This window comes from Vespa mandarinia, chromosome 6 (assembly GCF_050613455.1).
Source record: "Vespa mandarinia isolate Hongniang chromosome 6, ASM5061345v1, whole genome shotgun sequence".
Taxonomy (NCBI): Eukaryota; Metazoa; Arthropoda; class Insecta; order Hymenoptera; family Vespidae; genus Vespa; species Vespa mandarinia.
The window spans coordinates 3062501-3074820 of NC_140815.1; the positions used below are offsets into that span (position 1 = coordinate 3062501).

Here is a 12320-nt window from a genome sequence, read left to right on the forward strand (position 1 = left end):
TTGATGGTCGAAACAGTAAGTCGTTGAAGATCGTTGAAAGATGATCATATTTTGGATGAATCTTTTGGTGTTTAGAATCATCCTATAAATGCAGTACATTAAATTGGATCAAATTTTCTAAGTGTTTAAAAAGGAAAAAAAAACAGGAAATCTTTGTGACAGAAGAAAAAAAAAGAAAAAGAAGAAGAAAAAGAAGAAGAATATGATAACTACAGAAGAAATGTTTTCGTTGATAAATTTGCCATGATGCAAATAGTTGGAATCAAAATTGATAAGAATATAGCTCGGTGTTGACGATGGCCTTCGCGCTCTTTCACGATCATAAACTTCGGTCAGTGATATTCATTCGACTTTATCCGAAGGATCATAACTTCTAAAGAAGACATTTGGAAAAGAACGTAACGTCGTTAACATTTTATAGTGTATATATGAATTAGTTTTTTTATCTATTTTTATTTTATACATATTGATCCAACATTGATTTACTTTCCCCATTGAGTCAAAATTTATTTTAGTTTCGAAGTGAAAAACAAACTTAATATATTTGACCTATATCGTATGATATATAATACGTATTTTATATCTATATCATATATTGATGGTATATATATATGTATATATATATACATGTATGTGATACATATATCATAATAACACTTTAATCGCGAAATAGAAACGATAATTAACTGAAAAGATATTAAAAAATAAGTGTAAAGGAAAAAAAAATTGTAACCTCGAAGGAAGAAAATTCGTAAAGGATTCTTCTTTTTTTCTTTTTTTGTTCTTTTTTCTTCATGGCCATCATGATCACCGATAGAATCGTACACATATCAACGTGGGAAATAATCAAATTACACTTTTTATCCTTCGTATATGGTCTCTATATGATAGTAAAAAGACTCTTGAAATGGGCCTGGAATCCAAAAAAGTTTTTCGTACTGGAACAAAGGGACAAACCACCGCCATGCCTCGTCGATAACAATCTTGGTACTCATTCTTACGTGAAGATCAAGGTAACAATGTATTATTGTTAATCGATTAACATGGCAAGTATGAGATGAAAAATGAATAAATATAACACAAATAATGAAAGAAAACAAATAGAGAGATCAATTCGTTGTTATGTATTTTGCCTTACTTGACCTTCAAGATAAGAAAGAACGATCAGCCTTTAACTCTTTCGGAAATACATATTCTTTTCTTTTCTTTTCTTCTTCTCTCGCATGATCATTCGATAATCGAAACTCCAAGAATTTTTTTTTCATCCACGCACGTGCCGCTCACTTCGTATCAATCACGATATACTTCTTCGTCTTGAACTTTGATTTGATTATTTGAATTGATCGATCTACAGGGGTAGAAGAAACTTAATAATAATAGAATAATTTATTATGTCTTATCTCATTAATGAAGGATAACAAGTGCGTAGTGTTTATTACCTTTTAAGAAGAAAATTGTGAGCTATCGTTGTTTTTTTTTCTTTCTTTTTCTTTTTTATTTTCTCGTTTGTTTTTCTTTCTAAGGTTAGATTGATCGAGAGTATCGATCCTATGACTCTTATATCTTCTTGAAAGGCGCGTAATTTAAAGTCATTGACTAAAAAACATTGATATATTTATTAAAAAAAATGTTATAGAAGTAAACTTGAAATAATCAAGCTTATAAATGTGTTCTCTTATTTAGGGTGTAAAATTCCATTATGTAGAAGCAGGAGATGTAGGAAAACCTCTTCTCTTATTGTTGCATGGTTTTCCTGATTGCTGGTTATCTTGGAGAGAACAAATACCAGCTTTAGCAAAATATTATAGGTATGTGATATTTAATACAATTATCAATCGCCTTGTTAATGTCATTAATGTTATTGTTATAATTTATAGGGTTGTGGCTATTGATTTGAAAGGTTTTGGTGATAGCGATAAACCATCTAAGAAACGTTACTATAAAATTGAAATTATAATAGATGAATTAAAACAATTTATTTCAACTTTTGATGTAAGAACATGCAGTATAATAGGTCATGATTTAGGTGGTCTTCTGGGATGGTACATGATTGCCTTACATGGAGATATAATATGTAAATTTATAGCTATTTCAAGTCCACATCCTAATTTATATTGGAATAAAATATCTAAAAATGCTGTGTTCGATGAAAAGTAAGTATACATTAATTATGTTAACATTCATTGATTATAATATATAATTTGTCATATAATTATATGAGTTTATACATTACAACAGATGGGTGCATTTTAGCAGATTACCAATTTTACCAGAAATAGATGCATTGAAAGAAGATCTATCAATTATTAATGATACATTCAAACATCTTGAAGTAAATAATACAAACAATAAAAAAAATTATGTAGAAGCATATAAATATAGTTTTAGCAGAAAAGGTTAATATATTTTTGTATTATTATAAATATGATATGTAAATGTATCTTTATAATAGTTCGATAATGAAAATCAATATATCTTTTTACAGAAGACTGGACTGGAGCAATAAATTATTACCGCAATCTTCCTTTTACAAGATTAAATATGGATGTAAACGAGCAACTTTTTACAAGAACATTACTGATAGTTGGTAATGAAGACCCATCTGTAACGATTGAAAGTATAGTTCAAAGTTCAGAATATGTGGAAAAATTTAATGTAAAAGTAATTACTGGAGCACATCATTTCCCACATCAAGAAAATCCAGATGCTGTAAACGAGGCAATTATTAAATTCTTGATAGGTGGGTTGTACTTAATGATGTTAATATAATATATTAATTTTTTGTTTCTATATTTTTTTATCATATGAATTACTACAAATTCCAGGTACTTTAAATAATTTAGAAAAAAGTTCATCTAAAAGTATAATGTCGTCTTGGCTAGATTCATTAAGTAGTACTGTTAAATATGGAAATCAAATTGTTGGTGCTGTACACAAAAAAACAAATGGAGTAGTCAACGTATTACCCAATAAAATACTTTACTTAGGTAATTCTACAAATTAAATAAGTAATGTTGTACCTATACATAAAAATTACATTAGCGATGTTATATGTTTCAATATTCATATATCATAGTTAACAAAAGGCTGACTTAATCATATTTATTTTTATATGGAATGTATACACTCATTTCATAAATCAAATCTTATGAAATGACTATTAGAAAATCTTGTAAAAATATTATTAATTTTTGTTTACTTATGATTTGTATATACAATTATGTAAAGATCTGTCTTAGGTAGCATCAAATATCATGTCATTTATAAAAAAAATATTGTAAATTATACATAATGATGTAATCTATAAAAAACATCATACATAACAATTTAATATAAATATACATTTTTCTAATAAGATAATAGAACTCAGGTGCTAAATAAAAAACATGATTATTTTTAAATGCTTAAAAATAAAATCTTTAAATGTAGAATGCTACATTGTTTGAAATGTTGGTAGTAAAATTATATACCATTTTATAGAGTAAGAAATATTAACAAATATATTTTTAATATACATGAATATAAATATTTTTGTATAAATATTTTTCTAACAAAACTATTCTATTTTTTAAAATATTTGTTATGAATATATTCATATTTTATTATATAATCGAGTTTTCAAGTATTGCAATATTTTCAAGACGTACTTTGTGTAGATATTTTCCTACAAAAATATCAAAATATATTACAATAAAATAAAAAAGGTATATATACGTATATAAACATTAAATCTCTTTACTATATCATCGTTCATACTTTCCAAAATTTTCACCATCCTCAATGGTCTCAGGTAATTCACAATTCATTGTTTCTGGTAAAAACAAACAGAGACCAGCTCCGATTAATTGTCCTGTTCCAAATATAACAGGGGGCAACCAAGGTTGAATTTTATTCTACAATTATTAAAAACATATATAATTAAAAAAGAATATGTTATACGATCGTATTATATAAGTAGTGCATGCACACGCATATGTGTACGTATGTAATATAAGATATTGAAATATACATTACCACAGTAACAATATATGGTGCAATTATACTTCCCAATCTTGCGCAAACGCTACCTACACCAATTCCGTTGTTTCTTACAACAGTAGGAAATATTTCACTACTATATAAGTATATGGTTGGAAAACTGATAGCTGTCCCAGCAATTCCAATACTTGCTAAACAAAGTTGCGCAGTAGAATGATTTATTATTATAGTTAAAAGTAAACTCAAGCCAGACAAAAAATTGCCTCCCATCAATATTTTTAAACGAGAAACTCTTGATATCAATGAGAGAACTATAATAGTCCCTGGTAATTCAAGAGCACCTGTAAAGTGATATGATACATGTATTATTAAATATTATATTATATAAAAAATAAAAATATTGTAAATTTGAAAAATATTATTATTAAAGTTTATACTTGACACAGCAACATTTATAAATATATTTCCATCAATATGACCCATGTATTGTGCCAATCCAAAGAAGCAAGTACCACAAAAGAACCAATTAATAAATATACAAATACTTTTTAATCTCATATTAGGCGTTCTAAACAAATGTGTGACATTGTAATTCGTATTATTTGTTTTCCGAATCAATCTTTGACTTTCGTGCGATTCGAGCGCCCTATTTACATTTTCTAATGGAATCTTATTCCGTCTGGCAGCTTTCATTAAAATAATCTCGGCCTCTGCTGATCTACCGATAGCAAGTAACCATCTAGGTGATTCTGGAATTATCCTAAATTTGTCAGAAAATTATATTAATAATTTATCGTAAATTATATATATATATATATATATATATATATATATATATATATTGCATATTTAATATTATTTTATTTTACCAATAATAGGACAATAAAAAAATCGCCGGTATGGAAATAGCCATTTGAAACTTTTGCCATGTATGTGTTAAATAAGAAACAAGAGGAGTTGTTATATGACCAATTATAAACGGTACATGAAATAAAACGGACATCGGCGATCGCCATTCTATCCCTACAATTTCCATTACTACAAAAAATACAGAAGAAAAACGTGTAATGTACAATTAAAATTAATTCTATATAACATATAATTTATATTACGAATAGAAATAACAAACTTACGTAAAACGAAACTAACTAACATCGTTCCACCCGTAGCTATTGCAGAAATAAATTTAAATAGAAGAAATAATTCGTACCATACGGCATATGCGCTTATAACGCCTGTTATCGATTGCAAAGCTATCGCTATCATCAAAGGTTTTTTACGTCCGATCCTGAAAATATTTAACTTAATTTTACATTAATTTTCCATTCCCGTTTATATTTAAAATATATAATCGTGTTTATATTGAAAATATATAAAATTTATTATTAATGATATATAATTTTTATACCTATCGGCCATCGAACTGAATAAAAAATTACCCACAAGAACACCAAACATTGTGCACGATTGTACAATATTTGTTAATTGTTCTTTATCGCAAACTAAATCCCACTGAAACAGAAATGACAAAAAAAAATATATTCTTTTCACAATCGCAAACATTATAACAATAATATGCTATTTATATTATCAAATTTCGATATAGTTATACGCACTTCCGTTATAATACTTTCTCGAAATATTCTTTTATCGTATTTAAAGCCAGTACATTTTTCCATGGTCCCATTACCAATATCAACATAACATTTCATAATCATAGATTCATTAGTTGAAGATACTGGTGAGATACAGGAAAAATTTGTCGGAGGTGCTAAAAATACTATCGAGAGTTGATGCCAAGCAACTGGGAATTTGACAAGAGAAAGTGCTATAGCAATAACAATATGCCAAGGACCCATAACACCCATTGCATCTTGAATAAGATCCAATGGAACGTGATCTATAAAAGATAAACATATTTTCGTAGTGTGAAAATGATATTATTATGAGATACGTGCTTAATGGAATATAAGAAAAATTGTTTCTAAATTGTTAGAACCATTCAAGTAATTTACCATGCCGAGTTATTACTTCGATAACAAACGATATTTCTATTTTACTACAAGGTCTTCATAAAATTCTCTGCATCTAAACTGCAATGAAAAGAAATATGATCCTACCGTATGATATAGGAAATGCATATGTAACAAGTTTTCTTGACATATAATATATAATATTTAATTAAGGTTTTATCGTTTACTTACATTTTTACATTTTAAAAAAGATAAGAATATTAAAATTTGCGTTAAAAAATTATTAGACATAGATAACGCGATTACATATGTATTTTTGCGCATATGTAACAATTTACTTTTGAAATTATTTTGTTATTAATGTTTTACCATTATTTGCTATCAAAATGAATATTTTACTAATATTTTATTATTCGATTAAAATTTTAACACCTTAAAAGAAAGAGAGAGAGAGAGTGAGTGAGAGAGAGAGAGAGAGAAAGAGAGAGAAGAAGGGAAAGAAAGAAAAAAAGAGAGAGAAGAATGTTGAAATATATGGTAAAAGATTATTCAAAATGCATAACGCGATTACAAATGTATTTTCGCGCTTGCATGACAATTTACTTTCGAAATATTAATACCTTAAAAAATAAAAGAATATTGAAATTTATTTTAAAGGATTATTGAAAATAAAATTATTATATCTGCCAGAAACGTTCTATATAAATATTTTAGTTAAAAACATTTATAAAATGTTTAATAACGAAATATTACTGATAAAAAAATGGTTGCCTTCTCAAAGTATAAGTATATGAGTTTTTAGTTTTAGACGCGAAAGAAAAAGTAAATTTATATTAATTTTTTATTATTATCTAGAGATAGTATTATATACTATCTCTAATAAACTTAATAATATATTTAGATATATATTATTAAATATATATAACAGTTATTATGAGATAAAGAGGTATCTAAATGATAAGATTAATATAAATAGTATAAAGAGTAATATTTTTTCAATTCTTGAAATCATCCAGTAAAAGAAATGTATTAATACAAATGATAATTCAAAATTTTTGAAATGTAAGTTCTTAACTTATTTTATGATCAAATAGATTATTAATGAAATAGATTATTAATAAAATAGATTATCAAACGGAAATGATTTCGTTGAAAATGGATCCACTAAAATTATCCGATTTTTCTGTTATTTTTTATTTTTATTTTTATTTATCTATTTATTTATTTATTTCTTTTTTTTTTGTTTTCTGTTACATTACGTAAACATAGACATACCGTAAGAACGATACAACATATCGAAAGGTACATTAATTTATTAAAACCATATATCGTAAAATTAAGGAATATTTCACAAATAATAAATGAATAATCAACAATTAAGAATCGATGCTCCGTTTTCTGAATGCAAACATCTTGGTGATGCAATAAAACGTGAGTTTTATGTATCTAATTTGAATTTATATTTAGAAACAATCTCGAAATAAGTCTATCTAATGATCTTCTAAATTTATTCTCATTATGTTTACCTTTAAATGCTTTTTCCAACATTATCCTTCCTTTTATTTCGTCTTCTCTTCTTTAAAATTAATATTTCTTACTGTTCAAATTCAACGTATCGCTTGTTCAAAGGTTTACAACAGACTAAAAACAGATCCAAAGTACCCGTAGATCTGTTTTATCGACAGATTAAATTAGATCGGTCGGAGTAACAAAAAGAGGTTTTTTCTTCAGTCACATTGACATGAATTTTCATCCTTCGAATTTTCACATTGAATATAAAAAAAATATATATATAATATATAAGAATACAATACCAAGATCAATAAAAATTTGCGTTTCTTTACTGATCAAATTTTTTTTAATCTATTATTATAAAGTTCTTAAAAGTATATAAAAATATTTAATGTGGCAGTATGTAAAATATGTTAACATTTTATAATATTATTAAAAATAATTATTTTATATTTTTATAACGATTTATTTTTCGCACACGAAAGTACTTAATTTTTCAATATACGATCGTTTATTTTGACTATTCTGTTCCGTTTCAGGACTCGATAATTTTCGTTTTTTTCCTTCGGATTGTTCTTCTCTATCTTGCGTTGTAGATATTTCTTTGTATCTTGATAAAGCTATCTTAGTTAATTCAGCAGGTTTATAACTAGGAAATTCTTCTTGTAAATGTTTCTTTTGTTTTGCATACCATCCAACAAATGTTTCTTTTTTTACTTCATTTTTCGGTTTTGATTTAGAAGATAGATTTTTTTCTGTTACAGATCTTTGAGGCTTTTCTTGTGCAGTATTGAGACCAATTAATCCTGTAATATAAACATTAGAAAGAACAATTTATCTATACAGAGTTAAAAAAAAATTTAGACAATTCTGAGTTATTTGCAAAGTGCAATTTTTTTTTTAATAAACTTTCTTGTAACTTCAACCAATCGAGAAATATTTTCTTGGATATCTATGGACGGATAACTTGTATATAACATAAAAATTAAATTGATTACATTTATGTCATTCTTTTTACCTGCTGTCGATTGTGAACGCGCATTCTTTAAAAATGGATTACTCCTTCTCGTAGATAAAGTGTCGTTCATAGATAATGGCTTTATTTCTATATCTGGTTTCTTTGTTATTACAGGAGTTAAAAGTATTTCCTCTGCATCCTCCACTATTACATCATCGTGATTGTTCATATCATTTTCAGCGTTACTTTCTTTTTGTTCATCTTGTTGTTCTTTAATGTCAGCAATGGACTCTAATTTTTTCATCAATGCAGTACGATTAATACGTGCTGCATATTTTATCGCCAAATCTAATACTTTTTGTGATGCTATTTGTTCACATAATTCAACTGCTCGATATTCTACATTACTTCGACAAGCCAACTATTTGAATTCGAGGTATTTATTATTTGTTACTAATTTTATAATGAAAGAAGAAAGAAAAACAAAAAATGAAACTTAATTCTACATACTGCAATAAGAAATAATACTGCTTCATTTTCATCTAACGGTTGACTTCCTAATTGCCACAATTTTGTTTCTTTTTCTGTTTTTTCGGATTCAGGTTCACAAAGAGGAATTTTTAAAGGTATTTCAATAATAATCGGTCGTGGAGTGGTTGCTGGATAATAACTTCCTTTACATAATACACAACGAACAGATCTGCGTTCCTCGCTTACTCCAATTATAAAATAATGGTCAGCTTTACCTTTGCCCTATTCAAATTATATAGTATTTAATAAAGAAATTATAAAAAATATTATTTCATTATCTTTTACCTGTCTATCCATATCACATACAACTTTCCATAAAGAAGATCTCTTATCATATATTTTTATAATATCTTCTGAATCCATTATAACTGGAGATCCAAGATCAGACAGTCCTAACCATATAAGATCTGATGATGGGGAAAGAGGGATAGTTAATTTTTGATTTTTCAAACGTGTTCCAAAAATTTGTATGCAAAGTAAACTCATGTGTTGATCTCCAGTCGTTCCTATTAATAATAATAAACATATAAAATATTTTATATTTTGAAAAATTACTTAGTTTTCCATATTTTACCTAGTCCATCGTGATAAGCAACTACAAGATGATTGGTAAATGCATTCATTGCAACTACAGGACCTGGCAAAGCTATAACTTCACGTTGTGTTCCACCTATCATAAAAATTCTCAAATATCTTCTAGAAGTAGCAACTGCTACAAAATTGTCTCCTGCAGTAACACATTGTCCATCTTCTCCTTCTGGAAGTTCTATCGACCATTCCTTATTACCAGAACCCCAGCCTTAAGTTTAAAGTGTTTCTGTTACATTAAATAGCTAATTTGATGATTAAAATAGTTCGAAAATTGTATGAATTTTTTGTACGATATATTATTAATTTGCTAACCTTGTAATACTACTACAACAAGTTTGCTTGCTATATCTTCAAGTGAAGGACAATTCAACACAAGAGCATAAGATGATAATGAGGCAATTGTATGTCTTAAATAATTATTTATATGCATGCTGCGATGAATTGTAACATCGTGAAATTCTACTTCTATACTAGATTCTTCTCCATCTTCCGAATTAAAACACTTTACTATTCCTATGTCATTCCACATCTATAGTGATTCAAATAAAAATATACAAATTAAAACATATTTGTTTTATTAATATATTTTTAATAAGAAAAAAATAATTTTACCATAAATCGTGATAATAAATGAATAGGTGAAGATCCAGGTTGAAAAGGTGGTTGTATGCGTATTTCTGGCATAAAAGATTTTATATTATCCACGGCATCTTGCATTTTCTCTAATGTATCAGATTTTTCATCATCTTCACGTTCTACAGATGCTTTTATTTTATTTAAACTTATTACATTTTCTCCATCATCATCATCATCATCATCATCATTATCATAATTGATATCATTTAATGGAAATTCTGTAGTTTCACGAATTTCATTATGTGTTGAAAGTTCATCACTTAGCAAATCTTCTGATTGTTTATCAACTATCTAAAATGATATAATAACAAATATAATAATATATTCTATATTTAAAATATATCTATTTACATACCACATCAATGCAGCCTAATTGGCCTGAAATATCACAGAAAGCAATTTCATCTGATTTATTATGTTTCCACACCAACGCAGTGATTTTAGTATTCTGTGGATGTTCAATATTTCCTATCAATGCCATATTTTCTGTGCTCCATACAACGATTTCTCCATATACTGTACTAGCAGCTAATTTTGTACCACAATCAGAAAATTTGCAGATACTAAATTCCTATATATAAAAATAAAATATTTTAAAAATATAGTGATTTTATAAGTATAATTAAATTAGATTATAAGAACTTACAGATTTCAAAGTAGGACATTTCAATCTATGTGATTCTTTCCAAGTTAATCTTTCTACGATAATTATATCTTTATTATGTGGATATGCAAGGCAACTTCCATCTTTACAATGAAAACTAGGTGTACAGTATGTCTTTGCAGTAAAAAAAGAATTACATTTTGGTACAACATTATTCCAAATGTTAACAGCACGTTTTTCCTTAATGCTCCAAACTCTAATAGAACCATCAGCACTAGAAGAAGCCTGGAATATTTAATTTCATGTTATAAATATATGAAAATTTCATAAATTCAAAATCAAAATCATATATCATATTTGACATACAACAAATTCTTCTTTTGGATCCAAAGATAAACCTAATATAGGAGCTTCATGTCCTTCGAGTTCTATACTATCCGATGTACTAATATTAGTAATTTGTATTCTCATATCACTAAAAAATGTAAGAGTATGTTATACAATAATATAATAATCATAAAAGACGAAGTTTATAATACTATAGAAAAGAAATAATTTTAACATACCATCCACCTGATACAATATAATTACTATTTACTGTACTAGTTAATGCGCATACCGGTGCAGCAAATCTAGTTACTATTCCCTCTTTTTCAAGATCTGGATGATTAAGTATTTGAACGGTATTATTATCATTACCTACATATATCTTCCCTTCCTAAAATATATTATAATTTCATTGATACACCATTTCAAAAGTATTAATTTTAAATATCAAACGCTATTATTATGAAATTATTATAAAAAATAGAAAAATTATAAAATTTCATTACCTTTGATATCACTGTTATTGCTTGTTCCGCGATACAACTTGCCGCTGGATCATCATCCATTAAATTTAACCAAGATCTAACATCTCCATCTGAACCACAAGTAATAAGACCTCCCCTTAAACGTAAATACAAATTGTAAAAATTTTCTAACAATAAAAAAAAAAATGGTTAACAATACTTTTACAATTATTTGCTTACTCTTCTCCAGTATAATAACAAACGTCTGTATGTCCTTCAGGATGAGCATAACGCATAGGCTTCTTTATTAATGGCATATTTTCTTATTATTTTATTCTATACATAACAAACGCAATAAATAAATTCATAAAAATATCCTTCATCGATCTTTTATTACTCGTATAAATATTTTGACGCGGAAAGTAGTTCTCAATTTCAAACGTAGAGCGCATTATTACACGATCGCATGATACTCTTTACATTGAACACTTATATAAATTAAATATATAAAATATTAATATACAGAGAAATGTTTTCATATATAGATATATAAATATATATGTATATATATATATATGTATATATGCTAATATTATTCTAAGGAATTTATTATTAAAAATATATATTTCTTTATATATGAACTAGACATAATTTCAAAATTCGTTCAGATTGGTTAAAAAATGTTGAACGTTTAACCAATCCGTAAAATGCATATTTGAATGACCAGCTTTAGTGAGCGCACAAAA

At 26.7% G+C, this 12320-nt stretch overlaps 3 protein-coding genes across 8 annotated transcripts; 1 reads left to right on the forward strand and 2 right to left on the reverse strand.

Moving 5' to 3' along the window:
• Positions 1 to 7: 7 nt before the first annotated feature.
• Positions 8 to 3279, forward strand: LOC118440781 (epoxide hydrolase 4). Of its 5 annotated transcripts, none has more exons than XM_085657633.1 (7): positions 8 to 331; positions 818 to 1013; positions 1684 to 1808; positions 1878 to 2153; positions 2254 to 2396; positions 2486 to 2740; positions 2826 to 3279. In XM_085657633.1, the coding sequence occupies exons 1-7, from the start codon at positions 297 to 299 to the stop codon at positions 3002 to 3004; spliced, it is 1209 nt and encodes a 402-aa protein (XP_085513759.1). In that variant the 5' UTR covers positions 8 to 296; the 3' UTR covers positions 3005 to 3279. The 5 variants fall into 5 exon arrangements, with proteins under 5 accessions (XP_085513759.1, XP_035720212.1, XP_035720214.1 ...); XM_035864319.2 differs by having other exon boundaries at positions 2239 to 2396; positions 2826 to 3276; XM_035864321.2 differs by having other exon boundaries at positions 8 to 422; positions 2239 to 2396; positions 2826 to 3274.
• A 232-nt stretch (positions 3280 to 3511) lies between these two features.
• LOC146872933 (organic cation transporter protein-like) lies at positions 3512 to 7635 on the reverse strand. 2 transcript variants are annotated; one of them, XM_085657632.1, is made up of 10 exons: positions 7478 to 7598; positions 5994 to 6071; positions 5595 to 5878; positions 5387 to 5490; positions 5112 to 5266; positions 4848 to 5016; positions 4416 to 4738; positions 4015 to 4319; positions 3757 to 3893; positions 3512 to 3664 (listed from the first exon to the last, which is right to left on the reverse strand). In XM_085657632.1, exons 3-10 carry the CDS (start codon positions 5844 to 5846, stop codon positions 3637 to 3639), a joined length of 1473 nt encoding a protein of 490 aa, XP_085513758.1. In that variant the 5' UTR covers positions 5847 to 5878; positions 5994 to 6071; positions 7478 to 7598; the 3' UTR covers positions 3512 to 3636. The 2 variants fall into 2 exon arrangements, with proteins under 2 accessions (XP_085513758.1, XP_085513757.1); XM_085657631.1 differs by lacking the exon at positions 5994 to 6071 and having other exon boundaries at positions 7478 to 7635.
• Positions 7636 to 7825: 190 nt separating this feature from the next.
• On the reverse strand, positions 7826 to 12050 carry LOC118440782 (WD repeat and HMG-box DNA-binding protein 1-like). Its single transcript, XM_035864323.2, has 13 exons — positions 11815 to 12050; positions 11617 to 11731; positions 11350 to 11501; positions 11150 to 11258; positions 10826 to 11068; positions 10535 to 10750; positions 10156 to 10470; positions 9856 to 10072; positions 9527 to 9751; positions 9238 to 9458; positions 8932 to 9174; positions 8482 to 8842; positions 7826 to 8269 (listed from the first exon to the last, which is right to left on the reverse strand). Exons 1-13 carry the CDS (start codon positions 11889 to 11891, stop codon positions 7929 to 7931), a joined length of 2835 nt encoding a protein of 944 aa, XP_035720216.2. The 5' UTR covers positions 11892 to 12050; the 3' UTR covers positions 7826 to 7928.
• Positions 12051 to 12320: the final 270 nt, after the last annotated feature.